The sequence below is a fragment of the Lutra lutra genome, chromosome 7 (assembly GCF_902655055.1).
Source record: "Lutra lutra chromosome 7, mLutLut1.2, whole genome shotgun sequence".
Classification (NCBI taxonomy): Eukaryota; Metazoa; Chordata; class Mammalia; order Carnivora; family Mustelidae; genus Lutra; species Lutra lutra.
Window position 1 is genome coordinate 30424551 of NC_062284.1, and position 24217 is coordinate 30448767.

Genomic DNA, 24217 nt, shown 5'->3' on the forward strand with positions numbered 1-24217 from the left:
CTTGTGCTTCTCTTCTTGCCCTGGATAAAATAGAGAGGGTATCTCCTGGTTCACAGGCTGGGGCTGGAGGGACCCCAGGAAATGCTGGGAAACTTGAGGGAGAGCAGGGAAGGCCCCGGGCCTCCCCATGCCCTTGTCCCCTGGACTGGTGAGTCAGCAGTGAGCATTCTCTCCAGGGTCTAGTGCCCAAACCCAGCTCCCCAGACCCCAAGCTGAAACAGTTTCCATCAGCCTGCTTTCCCCCTTTCATGTCTTGGTCTGAACAGCAGCCGGGAGCATCTTTGGGGAGTTATGGTAGGAGGAGCTGCCCCCTTTGAGGGACCTCCAGTGTGGCCAGGGAAGGGCTTCCTTACTGGGAGGGCCCTAATTTCCCCCCCAAACCCTTGGCCTGGCCATTAGGGGGCAGTGTCAAGCAGTGGTCTAGACGGCAGAAGGCATGACCAAGATCTTGGCTCTGCCCTTTGGCCCTGAAGCTTGGGACCCATTAGCTGGTTTCTTGGTAAAATGAGGATGAAGGTAAGTGGCTGGTGGTGGTTTGTAAGGATGAAAGGAGTTCCTGTATGTGAGCCTGGCACAGTACAAATTCAACACAATGTTATTTTCAGATTTAGGGAAAAGAATGTACTTCAGATTATCTCTGGGAGTGGGCTTCTCAAGAAAGCCTCGATGAGAAAAATGAGGGAAAGGAAGGAGAGTGATTTGACCCAGTGTGCGCGCAGATGGAGAAGACTGGATGGGAGGGAGAGTGGAAATAAGGAAGGGCGGGCTTGAAAGACCAACTGAACAGAAGGATAATGGGCTCAAGCGTTGGCCCGCGGACCCCACTGTGTGTATGTGGATGTCTGCATTGTGCTCCATTGACTGTGCCCAAACAAGAGCCCAAAACTCCTACAGATGGGTGTGGGGAGGAGGGCCCCACTTCAGGGACAGGAAAGGCCGGGGAAGCTGAAGCCAGTGGAGGAGGTCCAGGGGAAGGAAATTTCTGGGGCCGCAGGCTGGTCGTGTCTAAGCCACCTGCCAAGGAAGGAGGCAGCTCAGCCAGAGGAGGTGGGCTTCGCTCTCTAGGGTTCTCTTCGAATGGTGGAGACGTATAGGAAATATGCTAATCTGCTTTAAAAAATACATATTTTTCCTCCTAGGAGCGAGTTTCTGTCTCTCACATTTAACACTTCGAAAGTGCGCAAATCAGAGCAGACATGCCCCAACGTTTGCATGCCTTACCCACCCCATCCTCCCACTTACACTCAGTTCCCCAAGCCCAGAGCCAGCACTGGGCCAAGCTGGGGGAGCCCCTGAGCCTCCGGTCCCTCTGCCTCCCAAGGGGCCAGCCCTGGGAGCAGCAGATGGGCCACTGGAGCAGACTGAGTGTTCCCTGTGCTCAGCCTGCCCTTTCTTCTGCTAAGTAGGAAGAAGTGGAAGGACCAAGAACTTTGGTTCCTGCAGGAGGTCATCTAGAACTCTTTTTTTTTTTTTTAAAGACTTTATTTATTTATTTGACAGAGATCACAAGTAGGCAGAGAGGCAGGCATAGAGAGGGGAGGGGGAGAAGCAGGCTCCCTGCTGAGCAGAGAGCCCAGTGCAGGGCTCGATCCCCAGACCCTGGGATCATGACCTGAGTCGAAGGCAGAGGCTTTAACCCACTGAGCCACCCAGGCACCCCTACCTAGAAGAACTCTAGTCCCCAGAAGCCAGCTGCTGTCCGAGCCCCGACATGGGAGATGGCCCAGTCCTGAGGCTGGGACATGAGAGGAGGGGCACATCACCTTCTCTAGAGTAACACCTACCCACACTTGAAATCCCACAGACACACTAACACACAGACACTAACAGGCCATGGGCAGAAGACACACAAAAACAACAAAGCCACATTCAGGTTCACAGACGCGTGCAGACATGGACTTACACTCGTGGTCTCACACACACACAGGCACAAGTCCTGAGAATAAGGCTGAGGCATCCTTAACTCCACTGCTCCCCCAGCTCACCCACCCCGGCTCCCCTGCTTTTCCTGAGCTTTGCCCCGTAGGATTCTGGGAACAGTTCTGCCCCCAGGCACGGGGACAGGGGCAGGGCAGCAGGCTCTGTGGCTCCCTCCCACTCCCCTCGCACAGCACCACCACCCCCCCCCCCGCCCCGGCCCTAACCCAACCTCAGGCATCAGCTGGGTCAACAGGCACTGCCGGCACCTCAGGCTCAGCAAGCGAACATTCCCCCAGATGTCCCCAGTGCCTGCCAGGGGGCATCTGTGTCTGAGGAGGTACCATCTGGCCAATGGGGGAAGGGGAAGTCCACTGAACTCCAAACCCCAACACCCTCCCAAATCCTCCCTGGGGACCAGCTGGCCTCTGGAAAGTCACTGCTTCCCTCTGCGCCCCTCTCCCTCTGACAAGCAGGCCTGAGCTCTCTGGGTAGATAGAAGGCAGAAGAAGGGAACTGGAGCAGGGCAGGGTCACCAATCTTCCTGAAATCACCCAGATTACAGGGCCAGAGAATGGGGGTGGAGTGAGGGGAGCAGGCCAGCCATCTTTGCCATCCCTCTCTTCCTGAAAGTGCGGAGGGGGTCTGGACACGGGGGCTGTTGCACCCCTTTTCAAGCTCTCCTGTATCCTCAGACTGCCTGCCAGCTTGAGAAAGAGAAAGGGAGGAGGGGAGAAAAAACAGGAGAAAGAAAAAGGCCAGGGAGGTAAATTATTTACTCTAGACTATGCTGTACTGATGGCAGGGTTTTAATGGCAGGGAAAAGGGAAGTTGGGGGGCAAGTGGCTTTCTCTGTGGCCCTCGCATCACACCAGGCAGGTGCACCAGTCACAGACCAAGTGACTGTGTGAATAAGTGGAAGCAGAAACCAGCCAGGGAGAGAGTAGTGGGCCAGTAGTCCCGTAGACACGCCCTGAGGGCTTAGGACTGGGGGCGAGTACAGAGGAGGCCCCCCACCTGAGGGTATGAGTATAGGCCAGGTAGGAGGCAGGAACAAGGTGGAAGTGGGTGGGGGACACAAATGAGAAGGACATGGACTAGCAGAGAAGCCCTGAAAGCAGGGGAAGGAAGAGGGGAGGCAGGGAGAGGCCAGCAGAGTCTGGAGACCCCTCAGCCTGTCCTCCTTGCCCACCTCTGCCTGGGCCCCAGAGCTGGCTCCTTTTGCCCCAGAGCCACCTCCCTCCAATGCAGGGACACACAGACAGACCAGGGCTTCCTGAGGTTTCCCGGTGTGAGGAGGAAACAAGTGTGGAGGCTCAGCAGTCCCCCCACCCCCTGACCCCAGACCCCAGTCCCAGTCAGCTCAATTTGTGAGGACTCAGTGAGTGTTAACCCCCAGCCTCCCCCACGGCCTGACTCTCTGCCTCTTTCATCTGGGTCCTGCAAACCACTGAGGGAAAAAGGGTCTGTCCAATCCCATTAAGCAGAAGGCCCCTGGAGGGTGGAGTGCAGACGTGGGCCTTGCTGCTGACGCGGTCGAGGAGGCCCACGCACCTCCCCCTGCCACACACACACCCAGCCTGGGGTTCCAGCTTGGGTCTCCTCCCACTCCAGGAAGGTCAGGAGGGGTTTTTGTCCAGAGACTGCCCGGGGGGACAGCCTAGGAGCAGCTCAGAGGCCCAGGCCCCTTCCTGAGAGATGCTTGGGAGAGAAGGCTTGGCGTGACAGCTCAAGTCTTCCTGTCCTGGGCCTGTGTCCCTCCCTGTCTTCACCTTCCTCGTTCCTCATCCTCTCTCCTCCCTCTTCCACCTGCTTCTCCCCACATTACCTACTGAACAGGTTTTATGTTTCTTGCTCTTATTTTACCAGGGAAGCCCAGTGGAAACTTAGCCCTGAAACCAAGCCCTCCTGTAGCCATGCTGCCTGTAAACCTTGGTTGGCTTCTGAAGGCTGGTGCCAGGCAGGGACACCGGGGCTTGGTCTGTAGCACCCTGTTGCTGTTCAGGACCCTGGGGTGGCCAGCTTGCGGTTGGTTTCCTGGACCCCCTCCCCACAAGTAAATAGGATGAAATTTGGGCTCTTTATTTTTGTTTGTCTTTGTTTTCTAAGGAATCCGTTGTCATTTATTGATGGTTTGCCACATGCCAAAGGCTTTACAAACCGTCATCCTTTGAAACCTTATTACTTAGGAGGGGTTAGTTCTTCATTGCACAGCAGGGAAAATAGGCTCCGAGAGGGAAAGAGACCTGCTCAAAGCCATACAGCGGTGCCCAGACTGGGAGGCGGTTGTCCTGCCTTCTCTTAGTTATACCTTCCATCTCCGAGGTGAGAAGGGGGGATAGGCATTGGTGCCAGAGACAGCTGTGATCGAACCAGAGCCCCTCCTGGGGTCCCAAGTAATGGCCTAGAGGCCCGACCTTGTCCACGTGCACCCCCATCCAGCTGGCTACCACACCCTCCTCAAAGCCCAGACCTGTTTCATCCAGCCCCAGTCTGGACCTGGCACCTTCCATCCGTGCAGGAACCCCGCCCTTGCCCAGGGGCCCAGAAGGGTAGGGCTTGAACATCTTACAGAGGCTGGCATTGTTATGAAGCTATGGGTGAGGAGGGCTGTGGGGCTACTAACCCCAAAATTCCTGGAGGTCTGTAAGAAGTGGGAAGATAGGTACATCATTTCAAATTTTTATTTTTCATGGAGCTGACGGAGGAGATCCAGCTATGGAATCCAGAGAGAGTTCTACAGGAACAGAACAGAAATTGCCTGGGCCTGGGTCCAGAGAAGGCCTGGAGCCGCCTGGGCTACCGTTCAGTGCCAGCTTCATCCTTGGCACTCGGCCCCTCACACAGCATCGCTCAGCTCCCGAGAGCCAGAGCCCACGGCACAGTGGCAGCCGCTCCTGGCTATGGCTGCAGCTGTTGTCCTGCCCAAGGAAGAGTGCAGGGTTGGCTCTGAGAGCCAAGGAGGCCAAGCCAGAAAGAGTCTTAGAAATTACCCAGTCCATCATCATTTTAGAGATGATGCAGTGAGGACCAAAAAGAACAGTGGCTTTCACAGAGAATGAACGTGGAGGCTCAACCTTGGGCTTCTGGTCTACTGAGGGTGTCTGCCCAAAGACCCCTCTAATCATGTCTGAGTGTTGGTGTCTAGAGGGGCTGGCCTGTGTGTGTGTGTGTGTCTGTGTGTGTGTGTGTGTGTTTGCCAGGATGCGTCTGTGGCCCAAGCTTCCGCACATGCGTCCATGGTTTCCACGTCTCTCTGGGTCTCTCTATGGGCGCTCCCATGTGCAGGAACTTAGGGCCACGGCCAGAGAGGGATGGGCATATTCCTACAATCTTAGGAGGCCTCTCCAAGCTGAGTAGAGAGGGTGGGTCCTGAGGGAAAGAGAGGAATGGGGACTTTGGTCCCAGTGGAGAAGGAAAGACCAGAAGGCAGGATTGGGCCATGGATGAGAAGGGTCCTGAGCTAACATGGGATGGGGGAGAAACAAAACTAAGATGGGGTGTGGGTCCCTGGGCATTGAGACATGCTCTTAGCCCTCACGTGGGCCTAGCCCTCTGGTCACCCCAGTGGGCAACCCCAGGGGGAGTAGTCACATGATGTGGCACTTTTCAGCTGATTGCTTGAGGTCCCCCAGTGTGGCCTGGGCCTTGTCCTTGAGTGAGCCGATGTCCAAGCCAGGGAGACTGGCCAACTGCCCGAGGACAGAGGCCCTTTCCTCCTCCTCCTCTGTGTCCTCCGCAATCATCTTGGCCAGCTCCCGGGGCAGTTCCACGTCTCCACCTGCCATCTGAATCTGGCTCTCATCTGTCTCGTTCTGAAGGGAAGAGGGGAGGAGGTGGAGTGGGGCTGGAGGCCCGGGAAGACCCAGAGTTGAAGGGACAGGGGGGAGGCCTGGTCTGGGCTCCCAGCCCCTAGATTCTCAAGCCACACGTTTCGGTGAGCTCAGCCCCCACCCCCACATCCCAGGATCGAGCTTTGGACACTTGGGACATGGGGACCTTGCACTTCCATGCCTTGCATTTTATACCACCTAACTTCACTCTGAGATACCGAAGACACTCGCATAGTGAATAAAGCAAAATGGAAATGCTTAGGAGTCAAACTGTTCCAGGCAGCTAGGTCATAGGCTGGCGATTATTGCCTACGCTGGAGGACGTATTGATTGTAGTGATGGGTACCATTTATTAAGTGCCTATTGTATGGCTGACATTCAAAATACCCCTGTGAGGTAGGTGTTCTTATTTCTATTTTACAAATAAGGGGAAATTGAGGCTTAGTTTTAAGTAAGCAAATTACTCAATTTAAGTAACTTGTGCAAGTCACACCACTAGGAAGCAGGGGCACTTGTTTTAAACCTACATCATGGGTTCAGTCAGTTGAGGGGCTGACTTTGGCTCAGGTCATGGTCCCAAGGTCCTGGGATCAAGTCCTGTGTCAGGCCCCCTGCTCAGTGGGGAGTCTGCTTCTCCCTCTCCCTCTTCTCCTTCCCCTGCTTGTGCTCTCTCTCTCTCAAATAAATAAATAAAATCTTAAAAAAAATAAACCTATGGGGCACCCGGGTGGCTCAGTGGGTTAAAGCCTCTGCCTTCGGCTCAGGTCATGATCTCGGGGTCCTGGGATCGAGCCCCGCATCAGGCTCTCTGCTCAGCAGGGAGCCTGCTTCTCCCTCTCTCTCTGCCTGCCTCTCTGCCTACTTGTGATCTCTGTCAAATAAGTAAATAAATAAAAATCTTAAAAAAAAAATAAGCCTACATCATGGATTCAAATATCTGTGCTCTCTCTGCACACCTACTGGTTGCCATCATATTTCTCTATCCCTTTGGGGACCCTGGCCCTTTCCACTTTATGTCCTACTCAATTACAGCCAAGACTTCCCTCTACCCCCACCCCGCTTTTTTTTTTTTTTTTAAAGATTTTACCTATCCACTTGACAGAGAGAGATCACAAGTAGACGGAGAGGCAGGCAGAGAGAGAGAGAGAGAGAGAGAGAGGGAAGCAGGCTCCCCGCTGAGCAGAGAGCCCGATGCGGGACTCGATCCCAGGACCCCGAGATCATGACCTGAGCCGAAGGCAGCGGCTTAACCCACTGAGCCACCCAGGCGCCCCCCCACCCCGCTTTTTAAAAAAGATTTTATTTATTTGAGAGAGAGAGAGAGAACAAGCAGGGGGGAGAGACGGAGGCAGAGAGAAAAGCAGGCTCACAGCCGAACAGGGAGCCAGATACAGGACTCGATCCCAGGACCCCAAGATCATGACCTGAGCCGAAGGCAGACGCTTCACTGACGGAGCCACCCAGGCACCCAGTCTTGCCTCTTTTATTAGATGCAGGTTCTCTGATGGCAGGAATATTGTCTCTTAACGGGCTTAGTGCAAGCATGACTCCATGAGCAATGACTCCATTCCTGGCTGGGTTTAACTCAGTACATTTCCTGGCTTTCTGGACTGGTTTTCCCTCTGAGAGACTAGTGCCCTCTGGAGAGTCAGAAGCAGCCAAGGGATCAGTAAACATTTGTTGAATGAGTGAATGTGATGTTCACATGTCTGATCTTCTAATTTAAGTGGAAGATTCTGGGCACTGAGAGTACCTTGTGCCTCACTTTCCTCCTTAGGCAACAATTCCATGCCCATCCAGTGCTGTAATGCCTGTAGGAGACATCTGGCTGTTGACCAACCAAGGGGCATTTTGCTCTCTGCAGAGGGACTCCTACCCTGGATGGCAGTTGGGGTCCTACAGCAACCTGAGGTTCCGTGTTCACAGGCTTGAGCTCTGACCCCGCTCCAACACTAGCTGGCTGTGTGGTCTTGTCATCTTGTAATCTCTCTGAGCCTCAGTTTCCTTATTTGTAGTGTGGGTGATAGCCACCTGGAAACGTTATTGAGGGACTACATAAGGGGATGAAGACCGAATGCCTGAACCACAGAGGGTGCTGCATTCTCTACCCCTGCCCCTGTCCCCCTTCTCCCCCCGCCCCGTGTGCAGGAGCTCCTAGAGTACTCAACCTCAACCTCACACTCAACCTTGCGGTAAAATCTACTGCTTTCCGATTCTTCAACTGCCTGGGCCTGATTAGGGTTTGGGGGAAGGGGACATGGGGGAGAGAAGGGGCCTGAACTGGCTCCAGAAACACAAACCTATCAGTCTTGGGAAGGCTGGGCTTCCTTGCAGCACCAAGCCCTGGCCTCTGAGTCTTCTTTCCTCTGAGAAAGAAGGACCCAACCAAGAACTCCCTGAGTTTCAGGAGCTGAGTTGCGGAGCCCAGAGTCCGGAGAAAGAGTGGGGAGCGCCAATCTCAGGGTCCCAATGTGCCTACCAGCCCAGGCTCCTAAGCTTACCTTGGGCAGCCGATATTTATCTCGGAAGTGGCTCCGCAGCGTGGCCCGCTCAGCCTTCCTCTGCGTGAACTGCGCATCCCGCTCCATCCTGCGGGGGCACCGGGGGCGGAGTCATCTCAGGGGCTGAGAGAATGGGTGGGGTGTGCGAGGGAAGGGCCAAGGGGTCTCTGCGCATCCCTTCCCGGGGACGCTAACAGCTTCGATCCTGCCTGACTCGGCTGTAGCTGTGTGCTCCGACCTGGCGGGTCTTGGGTCTCAGTTAGTCTTTGCTGCCTCTCCCCACATCATCGCGGCCCTTTCTCTGCACCTGCCACTGGACTCTCCCGGCAGGAGCGTCAGCCTGTCTCGCTCACTCTGCAGACCCTAATATGTGTCCCTCGCAGCCTCCAACTCCGTCTGTCTTTTCCCTTCCTGACAGATTGTGTCGTGTGGGGGAAAGTATTCGGGACAGACTTGGGTTTGCGTCCTGGCTGCATTGCCACTTTTGGTACGCCACTTACTTCCCTCTTTTGCAACTCACAAAACTATTATCAGGATTAAGCGAAATAATAGCTAATGTTTAATGATATACCATGTGCCAGGCATTATGCTATGCAGTTTACATGCGTTAAATAATTTAATCCTTATAAATATATAAGGCAAGTTTTATGGTCACCACCCCCATTTTACAGAAGAGGAAACTGAGGCACAGAAAGGTTTAAAGTCTAAAGTCTAAAGTCTAAAGGTGTCTAAAGTCACCAATCTAAAAAGAAGACAAACCTAGATCTGAACCTAAGCAGTCTAGCTCTGGGGGCCAGCCCCAGCTGTCTCTCTGTCCCAGCACTGCCCACACACAAGTAGACATTGAGACTCAGTATCTATGAATGTCCCATCTCAAATCTGTCTCTGTGACTCTGACCCTCCTCAGCGGCATCGCTTTTCTCAGAACCTCAGGCTCAGAGGAGCTCCAGTTGGAAGATGGAGACGGTTAGGACCAGATCGGATTAAGGGATTACCTGTTTCGTCAGAAATGCACGTGCCCCCACCCCATCCCACGTCCTTTCTGCCCCTGCCCCCACTCCCTCTGGGCCCGGAGTGGGAAGCTGGGACGGGGTCCTGGGTTTGAGATAGGGTGGCTCTGGGAGCAGCCTAGAAAGCACATGCCAGCCTCTTACCGTGTCTAGAAAAGTAGGGTAAGGGACTCGGGGTCTGAAACCGCCCTAGAGGTCGGCCAGGTGGCTGGAGGGGGTGGGGAAGGTCGTTGGAGCCAGGAAAGGATCCCACTCACTTCTCTTCCACCAGTTGCTTCTGATACTCCTCATACTCTTCTCGGCTCATGCCCTGCGCTTCAGCCGCCGATTTGTCCCCGTCCCCCTTGTCCTCGCCGCCCCCCAGGCTCCCGGTGAGATTCTTCAGCTGGCCGCCCACCATAGTCTTCACCATGAACGCCATGGTCTTCGCTGGCCCTGGCACCGGGCTCCGGGAGCCAGGCACGTCCGCACCTACTTCAGCACTAGGACTCGCGGACAGCTCCTGCCGCGGGCAGGCGCCCCACGCTCTGAGCCTCCCGCCGCCCTCCCCCGCCCAGGCCCGCCCCCACCTCCCCAAACCCCTCCTCACGGGGGGTGGGGGGCATGCACGGGGCTGAGGAGGCTGGACCACGTGCCCGCTCCGCACTCCCGCCTCCCCCACGTGCCTCCTACCACGCCAAGCTCCGCCTGGGCATTGCTGACAACGGATTAGGGCCTGTGGGGGTGGGGTCGCTCCCCAGGGAAAGGGGCTGCACTGATGCGCCTGGAACCCTGCTCCCCAGTCTCCCCCCACTCCCTCCCCTCTCAGGTCGCTGACAGTCAGGATTTCAGCTAGCTGTTTCAAGTGGTAGCAAGGGGCAAAGATCCTGCCCTGGCCGGTACCCCATCCTCCCCAGCCCGCTGTCCCAACAGCTGCTCAATGAGCGGGACGCTGGGAAAGAGAGGGAGACCAGAAAGCGGGAATCCCAATTATGTCTCCATGGGTTGCCTCAGAGTTCTCCCTCACACGCCAGCCCCGCTGAACTCTAGAGCTGCAAAAAGTGGAGAGGGAGAGGGTTGTTCGTGGTGATGCTGGCTGGGCTGAGCCAGGAAGGACACCTGGAGGTACCACTCTTTGTTCTGGAGGAATTTGGGGATAGAATTATACACGTTTGTGACTTCTTCTCCCTCCATCCTCTAGGGCTCAAGCCTTGTGGGGTATCTGGGTTTTGGTAATCAAGTCAGTCCTTGACCTCCTTGCCTGCTTGGAGCCCACTGCCAGCTACCTGTCCAGAGAAAATGGAAGCCTTCAGAAAGATTAAGGTGAAGTCAGAAGGTAAATGAGCATATCAAAGCACCGGGAGATGTAAATCACCTTTAATAAGACTGGCGCTTGCCAAAAGTAAGGTGTGAGCAGGAGCTGGGCACCCAAAAGGAGAGAATACTGACTAAGCTCTTTACCCCCAGACACTACCCCCTCCTTCAGGGCTTTCAGGTGAGTCTTGCATGAATGCTGAGGGAGAGAGGCTGCCTCCGCAAAACCCCCAGGGCCCCAGGGTTTCGTGGTGCAGGACACAGAGGTCTGCCTGTGGACAAACAGTCCCAAAGGCTCTTGTCCAGCTCCTGCCTACTGTCAGGGAAAGGAGAAGAAGGTTACTTGGATTTCTGCCTTTGGGGCTTTTAAGAACAGCCTCCCACATTCACCTCTCTAGCATCTCTCCTCCAGAGTCTCTCCTCTTCTAGGACCGTTTATGGCTCTCCTGGCCTGTCCCATCAGGACCACATTACTCCCCTGGCATTCAAGGTCTGTCCAGGTGGCTCCAGCCTTATGGCCACCATTGCAAGCCTACATAATGCATAAGTTTGTCATCATTTCCACTTTGTACCTGTGCTGTTCTCACCTGGAGGCTGTCTTCTCTTCTACTCTGCTTTTAAAGCTCAGCACACTTCAATTCTCCCCCGGGACCACCCCAGACCACACTGATTCTTCTTGTCTTGAAATTTCACCAATAAGGACTGTCAGTCCCATTTCTGAGCATCTTAGCACACTCCCCATCTCTAAATGTTTCATTCATTCCACAAACACCGACCAATCAGAATTAGTGACCTCCTCCCTCTTTTAAATTCTCTTTGCCCAATTTCACAAACTGGTCCCATACTTTGCTTTGACAGTACTGAACTTGCCACTTTTTCTCCAGAATATTGTGCTTTTTTCATGCTTCCATGCCTTTTCTCTGCATTGATGCCCTTACTTATCTTGACAAGCTAGAAAACTCTAGTTATCTTGATGACTCATATCCAAGGTCCCTTCCAGGTCAATGCTCTTATCACCCCAAGCTGGGTCAAGTGTTTTTTTCTTGTACTGTCATCGCCCCTGAGCTTCCTGCCATCATGGCACCAACCACAAAACTATCAGTTACCCGTCAGTTTCTCACACTAGCAAGTGAGTTCTGTGAGGGCAGGACTTAGATGGGGCCAGTAGGTACCTGGTGGTCAGTAGAGCCTATCAGAAAAAATGGGTCCTAGCCTGAGGGCCACTCCTTGCCAGCTGGTAGACCAGGCACTTTCCTCCTGGGCCTCAGTGCACCATCTCTCAAATTGGGTGGCTATGACCCAGAATTAAGAGATGCCAGATGGGCATAGGATGCCTTACCCATGGGAAGACCCACCTGAAGTGCACATAACAGAAGAAGCCAACAGTCTGAATGAGGAGGAAGAACAAGAACATTCTGGGCCGCAGGCACGAGGAGGTCCCTGGGAGTTGGCCAGGTGGGCAAGGGGTCTTGGCTGCTGCTTTCTGAAAGGGTACATTCTAAAGTCTTGGATCAGCTTCTTACCCAAAGGTAGAAGGAGACCTGGAATCTGGGCTCTATGTGGGCTCTAATTCCTTCCCTCAGGCTTGGGGCACCCTGGTTCTCATCCAGGGAACTTGGAGAAGGGTCAGAGTAAAAAGCTGCTGCCCCCACCCTAGCTCCCATGGCTCTGTTTGTGGGAACAGCTGGGAAGGCCTAGGGCCTGGGATCTTCAGGGCTCTGAAGGCTCTAGAGTTGAGAAAGAAGAAGTAGAAAGTAAAAGCCAAGGTGAGGGTGAGGGCAAAGGTAAGAGCAAGATGGGGCACAGGGAAGGGAGAGCTTCACCGCTGAGCTCTGGGGACTCCCATTTCCCTTCTGGTCACTGAGGGGGGTTGGAGCCAAGGATCTTCAGGGCCCTGCTGGCATTGAGAGCTATGGGAGCTTCCAGAGAGCGGAGCAGGCAGAGAGAAGATCACATGCATATCACAGACACAGACATACATGTGCCTGCCAGCAGTCCCCACAGGGGAGTATGAGGGGAGGAGGGCCTGCAGTGCTGGAGGAAGGGGGCTGAGCCCGGACCTCAAGGATGGGGTCCTCCTGGTACCCCTTCCTTCCCACTCACCAATGGGCCCTGAAGGTCCTTCTGCAGGAGGCTCAGGATCTGGGCCAGCTCTAAGAAATGATGCTTGGTGCCCACCGGCAGATAGAAGAGCTGGGCTCTTGAGGCCACGTGGGCAGCTGCATCCCTTATGGGGGATGGAAACCAAGGGAGATGACTCATTATGCCTTCTAGTTGCAGCCAAACCCCCTAACTACTTCTCATAATCCCTAACGGCAGCACCTGGAGGGAAACAGACACCATCCATAGGGCCCCTTCTTAGGGGCTGGTCTTCTTTCCCCAAACCTTCATTCTATATCCCCAGACAGCTTTAGGTCAGAGGAAGGTCTCCCTAAAGTTGTCTGTCTCAACTCTAGGCTCCCTGGGCTTTGCTTTCCATCCCCAGTCCCCAGGGGATTTAGTTCCTCTCCCTCTTTCCATCTTCCCACCCCTAAGTGTCTAGATGTGGGTAAGGGACCCAGAATCCAGCATCCAGCCTGATCCCTCCTCCATGGCATCAAGGTGACCTCCCTGTGCCTAGAGCTCTATGGTAGCTCCTGAGTCTTGGCCTAGGGTGGGATGTTGGGGGGGGCAAAAAGAAGTCAGGGACCACCCCCTCTTCAGCTGGGCCTGATCTTGGTTATGGTTCCTCCAAGAATGATATTAAAACATCCACTCCATGGGGTGCCTGGGTGGCTCAGTCGGTTAAGCGTCTGCCTTTGGCTTAAGTCATGATTCCAGGGTCCAGCGTTCAAGCCCCGTGTGGGGCTCCTTGCTTAGCAGGGGGCCTGCTTCTTCCTCTCCTCCTGCCTGGTTCCTCCTGCTTATGCTCTGTCTCTCTCTGATAAATAAATAAAATCTTAAAAACAAACGAAAAACCAGCCAAACAAAAAACATTCCATCCTTCCAGGAGCTGTCACTGAAGGAGGGTTCCCATTTACCTGCCCTCTCTAGGAAGACAGGGTTCTGATAGGGGCTCTCATGAGAGGTTCTTCCCAGGGAGAGTTACTTTTAAACTAGGAATTTCAGACTTTAAACTCGATACAATTAAGTTCAGGTCCACTGGACAAACATAACTCTGCCCCAGCCCCTCCCCATGTGTCAGACTTCATGCTGGATGCTCAGGAACTCAGGAAGTGAGGAAATGAATAGGGGGCTGATGGAGGGACTTGAGGCTGAGCAAGTGGGTGAAGCAGGGCTTCTCTGCTCCACTCCCCCCGGACCCCTTCTGGCAGGTGTCTTTACCTCATCTCTTGCAGGTCCTGGAGAAGAGTCCTCTGTCCATGGAGCAAGGCGCTGACCTTGGCCAAGTCCTGCAGGAATGCTGCCCTGTCCTCTAGGGCCCAGAGCACAGCCCCTCTCTTCCCGAAGTCCGTCTTCCCCAAGGACACTGTAGCCCCTTCCTTCTGGAAGGCCTTGCCAGCTTACCTGGCCCCTCGTCAGTTTGGACATGACCTGACACATTGAGTTTCTCCCCCTGTCCAGCTGGGCTTCTGGATTCCTCTTCCTCTCAAACCCCTCCCCCTGGGGGTCACGGGCTTTCTGCCCTTTGCAGAAGTGGTTCTGCCCCTGAAGGAGGCAGAGGCCCAGTCCAGTCCTCTGCTACCTACCCCCCCACCCCCCGGGGCACAGTGCAAGATGGGACCAGTGCTGAACAACTCTCAGTGCTTGGGCCTCTGTCTTGCTGAGTGGCCTGGAGAAGTGACCTCCCCTCTCTGGGGTGGATAGACTCTGGCAGGAGGAGCTCTGGGCCTAGCCTTGGAGTACGGACGGCCCCATCCCCACTTCCCCGCTCCAGCAGCCCAGCCTCAGCTGCTCTGGCCTGAGGACACGAGATGAAAGACCTGAGCTGCCAGAGCCCAGCCAAGCCCCCAGGGAGCCACGAGCCTCTTCTGCCCGGCATCTCACAGCTTGAATGAGTCCCAGGCTCTCAGGCCCTGGGCTGGGGGTGCCATGGGACATGGCTCCCTGGAGGAGAAGCCAGGAGAGCAGTGGGGATGAAACGAGGATTCTGGTCCATCTGAGCATGAAGCAAGCCATGTGTGAACCAAATCACATGTGGAGCTACATGCAAATTAGCACCCAGTCTATTTCTGGCACATGTCTACAGCCCGCGTCCAAATGCCCAGCATCTCCCCTCCCAAGCCCTGCCGAGTGGATCTGTGGGCTACCCTCCCACATGCTCTCCTGCCCGGCAGGTCCGCCCCACCCTGCCCCCTGCAGCACTGCTCCCTGGCTCTCCTTCTCCTCCAGACCTTGGGGGAGATGTGTTCCTAAGTAGAGTGCTCCCTCCTCTTTCTGGACAGAGGGAGCCCCCTGGGGGCAGGGACCCAGTCCCCGAGGGAGCTGTCTTGTCCAGGCCTGCAGGCAGGGCCATGGGTGCCCAAGGGGCCACTCACCCAGGCTCCCATAGGCCTGGTGTGGCCTAGGGACCCCAGCTGCTTCTTCCATTGTCTCTCAGCCTGGGCCAGCTGTTCAGATAGACCCTGGAGAGCCTGCAGGGTCTGGCGGTGTCTGCCCAGCGTCTCTGCCAGCTCAAAGCTTCTTTCCCCTGGAGATTGGGGCAGAGCTGGAACAGGCAGCCAGCTGGGATAGGGTAGCCGATCCTATCTTTTGGGGGAGAGGGGGAGCAGAAAAGCATGGCTTCTGCCTCCTAGACTCTCCCCTGGAAAGCTATGTCTGGGTGGTGGGGTGGGGATAGGACAGAGTTCCTGGGACCCAGGGTCTGCTACATATGGCCTCCTCAGATCTTCATCTCCCCATTAGTTAAAAAGCTCCTGCTTTGAAGGGAAGAGGACCCTGCGATGCTCAAATGGGACCCTGCCCTACCTCCCTTCTCCCTTACCCTCTTCCTGGACTTCAGAGCTCCACTGTGGAATCACGTGCTTCTTGGTGCCCAGGGGCAGCCTTGCCCAAAGCCCTTCCAGCTGCCTCGCCAGCTGGAGCTCCTCCATCTCCAGAAAGGGCTGGGGGGGAGGCTGGAAAAAGAAGACAAAACTCAGGCCCGAAACCCATGGGAGATCGGCGGGTGTGGGGAGCTTTCCCATAAGGTCTCCATTCCCCCTCCTAGAGCACCCCAGCTGGGTCTCCCTCAGCTCAGCCACCAGGCCCTGCAGTTTCTGTCCCGCTCTGCTGTTGCCAGTCCCCACAGCCTTCCCTCCTGCTGCTGCCTGGGCCCCTAGCAGCTCTCTCAGGACTCAGACCTTTGTCCCTGCTGCTCCTCTGCTCAGCTACCTCTCTCTGCCCTTTCAAGCTCATCTCTCCCAGGTGGCCTTCCCTGCTCCCCCTGGAGGGTCAGGACCTCTCTTCCGTGCTCCTGCAACCCCCAGCCAGCTGTGGACGTGCTCTGGGACAGGGCCTAGCTCTAGGTCACCTCTGGCCCCCAGCGCTGCCCGAAACAAGGCCTGGTCTGAGCAAAGCTCAGAGAGAGAGTGAGATAGCCTTAGAGATAAAGGCTGGAATGACAGGACTGATTGCACATGGCATGAGCAGAAGCATCTGGGGCAGGGAAGTGTCCCTGGGCTGTGTCTCCCCCAGATCTCCACTGAAGGCCGGCCCAGGGCTGGCATCACCTTCAGACCCGGCTCACTCAGACTGAAGGTCAGGAAGGACAGGATGTCATGGTCATCTGGAAAGAGAAGAGAGAAGGGAAAGGAAGACGCCCCCTCCACCCAGTGGCCTACTTACTCAGCCCTCCCCCTCCCCCCAGGCTCCATTATATTCCAGGTAGGCAGGAGATCTGGGTGACTTTGGGCAACTCTAGCCCTCATTTTGCTCACTTCATAGGAAATGTGTGAGGGTCAGACAAGCAGATGGGGGGCGCTGTGAGGGTTGACCCACACACAGAGCCAAAGATGGGCCCGTGGTGAATGGATAGAGCCAGAGCAACAGGCTGAGTGACACCCTCGGACCCCAGAGCATGACTGTTACTGACAGAAGCAACCACACAATGGCCGCCTCCTCAGCATGGCTCTGACCATGTCACTCTCCTCCTCACAAACCTTCCATGGCTCCCTAGTGCCTACAGTCTAAAGACAAAAGTCTTGGCCTTGAAGAACTGCCACTCTCAGATTGCACCCTGATTTCCAGTTGTGGGTTCCTCCGTGGACTCTTCATGATGTTATGTCCTTTTGCTCCAGTCCCCTAAATGTCCCTCATGTCCCTCTTCCACTTGCCACACAGTTCCCAGCCAGGGGCACCTATAGGGCCATCCTTGGAGTAAAGACTTCTTGTGCTTTATCCTATTTGAGACTTCGGGCAACTCTGCAAGGCAAACATGAGCTTCCCGATGGTAACAGAGGCCCAGAGAGGGCTCGAGCATGACTCTCCAGGCCACATGGAGAGGAAGTGGCTGACCCACACCAGAGCTCTTTAGAGGGTGTGCTCAGGGTGGGTCATGGGACATTAGGTAACACTCCTCTGCTCTTACCTCTTACCTGCCCAGAGGACCCTTACCTGCTAGGGTGCTGGTGGCTGCCGAGACCCCAAAGAAACCTCCAGGAGCCAAGAGCAGGGGCCCTGTGTCAACGCAGACCTCCTCTAGGTCACTGAGAGTGAGGCCACTGTTCAGGGACACCTGAGGGGCACAGAAGACTGAGCCCCTTGCACATGGAACCCCCTGACCCCAGCAGTGGGCATCGTCCCCACCTCTGATCCAGTGGCTCTCCTGGTTCTAAAGGTGGCCATGGGGCCCGATGTCAGAATGGCAAGGAGGAACACATTTGCCTAGTCTCACGCTAGCTTCCCTAAGCGTGTGCTCTGGGAGTTAGCAGTCTGTGCAGGGACCAGAGTGCCGCCCCTCTGTGCAACAGACCCCACGTGGTGTCACAGGCACCAGTCTGCTGGGGTCACGGGTGCGCTCACAGCAGCTCTGTAGCTCTGAGCCCTGCGGTCGGCCCCTCCCTGCCCAAAGAACCAGCAAAAGCAGAAGGGGCACTCACGCGCAGCCGCTGCCCCCAGTAGGTGATCCGCACTCTGAAGGGGTATAGTAGGTTGCGGAAATCCCAGTGGCAGGCGCCCAGCTCGCTGCCAGCTCCATCCCTGTGGGCACTTGGAATCCAGCCGGGCGGTGGCAGGGGTGGGGGGTCCCAGGGGCCACTCTGCGTGGGCCTGCCGCAACCCCCCTGGCCCCCACTGGGTGACCCGGGGAATGGGATGTGTTTCTCTGGTCTAGCTTGAGTCTCTCTTGATGTGGTCTGCTTCTTTAGTAGGCCAGAGCGAGGAGCAGGGAAGCCAGCCTGGCCAGGCAGAGTGCTGCCACTCGGAGTTTACAGAAGGGGCCTTCCTGTGACTCTTCCCTCAGGGAGACAGCCTGGGATGCCCTAAGTCCCCCAGGCCTACTGCATCCTCCCACCATCCCTCCCTTAACCTCCATGTCCCCCTGCGCCTCTGGGAAGTCTTCTCCAAGCTTGAAGCAGCAGGACAGATTCAGGATGGGCAGCACAAGGCGAGTTCTGTGTGCCCCAGAGGTCCTGAGTTTCTCTGGGCCCAGAGCCGCATAGACCAGGCAGTCACTGCTGCCTTCAGCCAAGAGGGAGGCAGCCCAGAGCCGGGAGAAGCCGCAGCTTGAGCAGCCGCCCGTGTGACCTTGGGCAAATTACCAGGTCCTTCCAGACCTGAGTTGCCCCATCTTTAAAATGAGGCTAATAATTGAAACTACCTCATAACCTTGTTATGAGGGTTAACTAAGACAGTGAGTGCAAAGTGCTTGGCGCTGCGCCCGGGACACAGGTAAGCTCTGCTCCATAAACACCGCAATTACTCTAATTCTTATGAGCTAAGGGATGTTTGCTGAGAAACACTGAGGAGGCAGCCGGGCTGGGTGGGAAGGGCAGCCACGTCATCTGGGAGAAAGGGAAGGTGCTGGCCGGCAGGCAGCGGGGCGGAGGGGCAGGGCGTGAGCCATCTGGCCTCAAATCTCAGCTCTGCACAGAGCTGTGTGACCTCCGGCATGTCGCTCCACCTCTCTGGGCCTGAGGGTCCTTGCCTGTAGCTGGGGACTAAAAATGCCCCCTTCTCCGGAGTGTTGCTGACCAGGTGAGATGTGAGTGAGAGCGCTCAGCACAGGCTCTGCCCTGTGTCCTTTCACACCCCGCCCCCCCCCAAGTGGGGGCTGTTAGGTTGTATGAATTGAGGACTCAGTGGGGCAGTTACTGGGCCCAGCTGGGACCAAGCGGGAGGGAGTTCAGGGCAGCAGCAAGCAGCTCAGATGAGAGGCCCTAGGGGACGGGACAGTCCTGGTGGGGTGGGGTGGGGGGATCCCATCAGAAGCTGGGGCAGGGGCCTGAGTCGGCGGTGTGGGTAACCGCTGAGGCCCTCGTGGCCCAGGAGAGGGGTAGGAGTCTGTCCAGACAGGGCCTTACCCACGTGCCTCATAGCGAGTGTGTCCATCGCTGGCCAGCACACGGACGGCGGGGCTGTTCTGCACGGGAGTGGGGGTGTGTGATGGGCAGCCTGAGCTACAGGCACAGGGAGGAGGGGGACAGTGTGGATGGTGGGGGGTGGGAAATTACTCTCACCTGGCTGTCCTCAGCTGAGGAGTCGAAGAGGATCCCAATGCCATCCCACGAGGTGGGCCCCTCCGAGATGGAGCCTACTTGGCCCCTGTCCCGGGTGTACCACACGGCCTGCGGGTCCCCAGTGGCTCAGTCCCCAGGGGGTCCCTCAGGACAGCGGAACCTCAGGCTCACCACCCATTTCCCTGCCTCACCCCCTCTGTCAGGCCCTGGTTGGGGCCACTCACCACGCCCCGGGCTCCCCGGCGCCCTGGCCCAGTCACCCGCATCTGCATCTCCACCTCCCAGGCAGAGAAGAGGACAGGGACCCTGCTCCACACGGCGCCACTGCGGTTCTGCATGGACGGGACCAGCCGCACTTCTTCCGGGCCCAGCATGGCATCTGCAGACCAGGGCAGCTCAGGCCTGGGGCCCCACCGCCCCCGCTTCTCCCATCATTGTCTCTCTGCCTGGGCTGGGACCGGGGAGCGGGGGAAAGGAGGGAACATCAAGGCCTGCCAGTAAATAACAGGCCTGTTGGATGCGGGAACCCACTGAGGAAGGGGGAGCTGGAGCCCAGCACAGCCAGGGGGTGGGGGGCTTTGCCAGGGGATGGCGACGGACCCCAGACCCACGGACTGGTGCTTTGCCTGACTTCTCATGCAAGCCTCCCTACAAGTCTGTATGGCCTGCTTTTTAAAGACCCCATTTACCCAGGAAACCGAGGCTCCGAACGGTTAAGGAATTCGAACTCGGCTCCATGGGATTCCAAGTATAGCTGACCCTTGAACGACACGGCTGCATGTGGCTCAGGTCCATTTATATGCAAGTGTTTTTGATAAATACAGTATGATACTGTAAATGTATTTTTTTCTTTATGATTTTTTTTCTTCTTTTTAAAAAAATTTTTTAGAGTGTGAGAGAGCACGAGCGTGAACAGGGGGAGGAGCGGAGGGGAAGGGAAGGCGGGGGAAGAGTCTCGAGCAGATTCCGTGCTGAGTGTGGAGCCTGAGCCCCGGACCTTGAGATCATGACCTGAGCCAAAACCAAGGACTGGGTGTTTAATGGAATTAGCCACCCAGGCTCCCGTCTTCTTTATGATTTTTTTGATAACACTTTCTTCTCTCTGGCTTACCTTTTTATAAGAATCCGGTATATAATACATATAACACACAAAATGTGTGTTACTTGGCCATCTGGGTATCTGTAAGGCTTCTGGTCAAGCTATGGACAGTTAAGTTTTGGGTGCATCATAAGTTATACCCTAATTTTGCACTGTGTGTGGGCTCGGCTCCCCAGCCCCTGTGTTGTTCAAGCATCAGCTTTTTCTACCACAGAAGAGATTTGTGTCACCCCTTTCCACATCTCAGGTGAGAAAACAGGCCCTGTGAAGGAAGAGGATGTGCCGAGGCCAGAGGACACAGCAGAGTGCTTTGCAAGAACAGCCACGCTGGGGTTCAGGACTCCAGGCTGTGAAAGGGAGAGACTCTGCTGTGGTCAAATGAGGCCGGGGGCTTCCTGGTGTGGGGGGGTACCTAAGGGAAAGCATGAAAGCAAAGGTGGGAACTAGCTGGCAGGACCAAAGGAAAGGGTGGAGGATGGAGTGTGTGTGTGTGTGTGTGTGTGTGTGTGTGAATTCTCAGTGGCTGTGCCTAGGGGAAGGCCTGTCTGGAAAGAGGAGGGAAAGGGGAGAGAAACTGAGGCAGGCTTGGGAGGAATCAGGGGTAAGGAGATCAGAGGCCTCACCCCAGCTGGTTCCCCACCTCTCTGGCCTGCCAGCCTGGAACCTGGTCCAAGGTCCAGGCCTTGCCAGGACTTTCCGGAGATGGCTAATCCAGGGTGTTTGCTCAGCAAGGCCAGGGCTGGGGGCAGGGAGGCTCAGAGGCAGCAAGGCCAGATGTCCTGGGGGTCCTTAGAAGCCACCACTGCCTCTGAAGTGACTTGCAGGAGGCAAGGATGGTCCGCTGTACAGGGCACTAATGCATTCAGCTTTACATGGCTTATTCGTGAGACCTCACCCCCAAACTGTGACTCCTTGAGGCTAACAGCTCTGGGTCTCTGGGCTGGACACAGAGGGCCGTGCTGGGGGAAGTCTGGTAAAAGGATGAGGGAGTGCACGAATGGACAGGACACATATCACCACGTGATCTTGGAGAATGCGCCTCTGCTCCCCCATAGGGTCTGAGACACCCCAGACTCAACCGGGCCCAGAACAGGGTGTTTTTACAGGCCCTGCCATCGTAGGCCTGAGGCAGGGCCTGGCTTGGTGCTGTGAGAATTGGCCCCTTTCCTTGTTTACCTTCCAAGTCTCTGTGAGGAAAATTGGTCCAAAGACCCTTCTGACAGAGCTTGTAATCTTAAAGGGATATTCGTTCTGGTCTCAGTCAGGAATCATGCCTTTTCTCACAGACAAAGAAGTACATAGTGGATCTGCTTTCTCTCTTTGCTTTGCCTGCTGGGTGGCTCTGAACCAGATCCATGGCCGAACTCTGAAGGGCGGGCAGACCCCATGGCCTGTTTTGGTGACAAGCCACGTTCCCGGACTCATCTCCTACCTCAGCCTTAACCCTGAGTCTTGTTCATTCCTATTTTAAGCTCCTCGGTACTACATGGGTCCTTGTAAGTCCTCAGAAAGCCTTTTTGACAGGTACCTGGGTGGGTTAAGCATCCGACTCTTGATTTTGACTCAGGTCATGATCTCAGGGTTGTGATACTGAGCCCTGCCTCAGGAGGAAAAAAAAATCCTTTCTGAACAAGATTGAGTAGAAGACAGACTATGGAGGCCTAGGCTTGGAAGTTTCTGAAGTTTCTGAAGGAAGTTTCTGAAGCATGCTCTCACGCCTGCTTCCAACCAACACAGACACAGGGCAGAGCTGGTGCCCTCTCTGGCAAAACAGCTGGCCACGAGGGTACCTCCCTCCAGCAGCCCCCAGTTCTCACGGACATCCACAGGCCTGGCAGCAAGGTGCAGGAAGAGGGGAAGCAGGTTCTGGTCCAAGTTGCCCTTGCATCTGTGTCTGGGACTCAGCATGTGAGCAAGCGTTATGTGTGTGCTTATGGGTCCAACAGGCAGAGGAAGAAGAGGGGGTCCAAGGAGAGGCAAAAGGAGAAGAGGGAAGTCCTAGGGCAGAGAAAGAGAGAGGCAGAGGGGAGAAATGGAGACTGGTGGATGGCAGTGGTGTTGTGGTGGTGGAGAAGGAAGACAAGCCTGGGAGGGCTCCTGGGGCTGAGGCCACTGCCTGCCCAGGCCTGGCTCCATCTTGGGCAGCAGCTGATACCAGCAGGCCCACTCCCCACTGAGTCACAGCCACCTAGAGCTGGTCAGCCCCTCCAGAGGGTCCCTACCCCACCCCTCACCTCCATGATGACTCCAGAAGGGTATTCCTGCCCCAGGCAACGCCAGTCTTGGTCCTTTGAAGCTGAGCTTATACTCAAATCTTCTGTGAGGAGGACTGGCCCCCGCAGAGCTGTAGGGGCCCAGGAGCAGGAGGAGGAGAAGGCAGAACAAGGGCTCTAGGCCACTGACCACCAGCATTGCGAAGGGATCTGGTGTCTGGGCCCCTGGGAGGAGCGCAGCTGGCAGGGCAGGGAGGGGCTCCGGGGACAGGGCCAGGTGGGGAGGAGCTGGTTTCTGGCACTGTTCTCTCCCTTCATCCCTGACACAGACATCCTGTTCCTTCTAGGCCTGACCTCAGGCCCAGCCCCTCCCTCATCTCCAGCCTGACCCCTGGCCTCTCACCCACCCAGTTCTGCCCCTGTTCCTGGGCTCAGGCCATCTTCCCACCTTCTATCAGCTCCGGCATCAGGGAGCTGGCATCAGGCATCAGGGCTCATAAGGACAGGGGTCATAAGGACAGGCCCTGGCCCCCAGCAGCCCTAGCCTCTCCCTTTGCTCAGTGCCTCTACCTCCTGCCTCCTTCCTGCAGACAGGAGTCCCGACCCTCTGGTCATTATCCCCAACCCACCCCCAGCCTTCCCTGTCCCGCTCACTCTGCTGGGGCGCTCAGCTCAGTCCCACATTCCTGACACTCAGGCCTCCAAGCAGCCTGGTTTCCTCCACACATAAATTACATGAAGAAGAGAAAGGGAGTCCTATCAGAGCAAATAAATGCAATGTGTGGACCTTGTTTGGAGCCTCCTTTTAAACAACCAATTAGGGAAAAATGAGACTATTGGGGAAATCTGAACAATGAATACTTGATTAAAATAAGGAATTATTGTTAAAGACTTTAGGAGTAATACTGGTATTGTGGTTATGTTTTTAAAAAGTGCTTTGGGGGGTGCCTGGGTGGCTCAGTGGGTTAAAGCCTCTACCTTCAGCTCTAGTCGTGATCTCAGGGTCCTGGAATGGAGCCAGATGCGGCTGGCTCTCTGCTCAGCGGGGAGCCTGCTTCCATCTCACTCTCTGCCTGCCTCTCTGCCTACTTGTGATCCCTGTCTGTCAAATAAATAAATAAACTCTTTTTAAAAATATATTTTTTAAAAAAAGTGTTTTGGGGGCGCCTGGGTATCTCAGTTGGTTAAGCATCTGCCTTCGGCTCAGGTCATAATTCCAGGGTCCTGGGATTGAGCCCTATGTCTCCCACCCTCCTCAGTGGGGGGCCTGCTTCTCCCTCTCTCTCTCCCCCTGTTTGTGTTCCTTCTCTCACTGTGTCTCTGTCAAATAAATAATATTAAATTAAATTAATCATTTAATTAAATTTATATTTAATTATTATCACTATATCAATTATATATTAATATATTATTGATAATATAATTATTAAATTATAATTAAATGATTAATTATTTAAATTTAATTAAAATGAATTAAAATAAAATAAAATAAGTATTAAATAAAGTATTAAAAAATGTTCTTTTAGAGAAACGTAGGAAAGCTGTGCCAATGAATTGATATCATGTCTAGGATCTGCTTCCAAGGGTCCCGGAGCTTAGAGCTTGGTGGGAAGTAAGGGGGCACAGAGGGCACAGGATTGGTTTGGAGCTGCTGTTCAAGTTGGATGGTTAGGATGTGGGCATTCATTAGAATCTTCCCTCTACTGCATATGTTTATGTGATTATTTCCATACTAAAAATGTTTTAAAAAAAGA

General features: G+C 55.2%; 2 protein-coding genes across 6 annotated transcripts; both read right to left on the bottom strand.

Annotated features, from left to right (window-relative positions):
- Nucleotides 1-4586: 4586 nt before the first annotated feature.
- Nucleotides 4587-9699, bottom strand: CPLX3 (complexin 3). Its single transcript, XM_047736771.1, has 3 exons — nt 9519-9699; nt 8252-8339; nt 4587-5732 (listed from the first exon to the last, which is right to left on the bottom strand). The coding sequence occupies exons 1-3, from the start codon at nt 9680-9682 to the stop codon at nt 5508-5510; spliced, it is 477 nt and encodes a 158-aa protein (XP_047592727.1). The 5' UTR covers nt 9683-9699; the 3' UTR covers nt 4587-5507.
- An 859-nt stretch (nt 9700-10558) lies between these two features.
- On the bottom strand, nt 10559-23428 carry LMAN1L (lectin, mannose binding 1 like). 5 transcript variants are annotated; one of them, XM_047736768.1, is made up of 14 exons: nt 22485-23428; nt 19376-19530; nt 19152-19259; nt 18996-19054; nt 17574-17673; nt 17089-17209; nt 16206-16261; nt 15479-15611; nt 15033-15184; nt 14302-14385; nt 13879-13934; nt 12658-12781; nt 11910-12037; nt 10628-10867 (listed from the first exon to the last, which is right to left on the bottom strand). In XM_047736768.1, exons 1-14 carry the CDS (start codon nt 22660-22662, stop codon nt 10732-10734), a joined length of 1590 nt encoding a protein of 529 aa, XP_047592724.1. In that variant the 5' UTR covers nt 22663-23428; the 3' UTR covers nt 10628-10731. The 5 variants fall into 5 exon arrangements, with proteins under 5 accessions (XP_047592720.1, XP_047592722.1, XP_047592721.1 ...); XM_047736766.1 differs by lacking the exon at nt 14302-14385 and having other exon boundaries at nt 10602-10867; nt 13879-13946; XM_047736765.1 differs by lacking the exon at nt 14302-14385 and having other exon boundaries at nt 10602-10870; nt 13879-13946.
- Between the last annotated feature and the right edge of the window lie 789 nt (nt 23429-24217).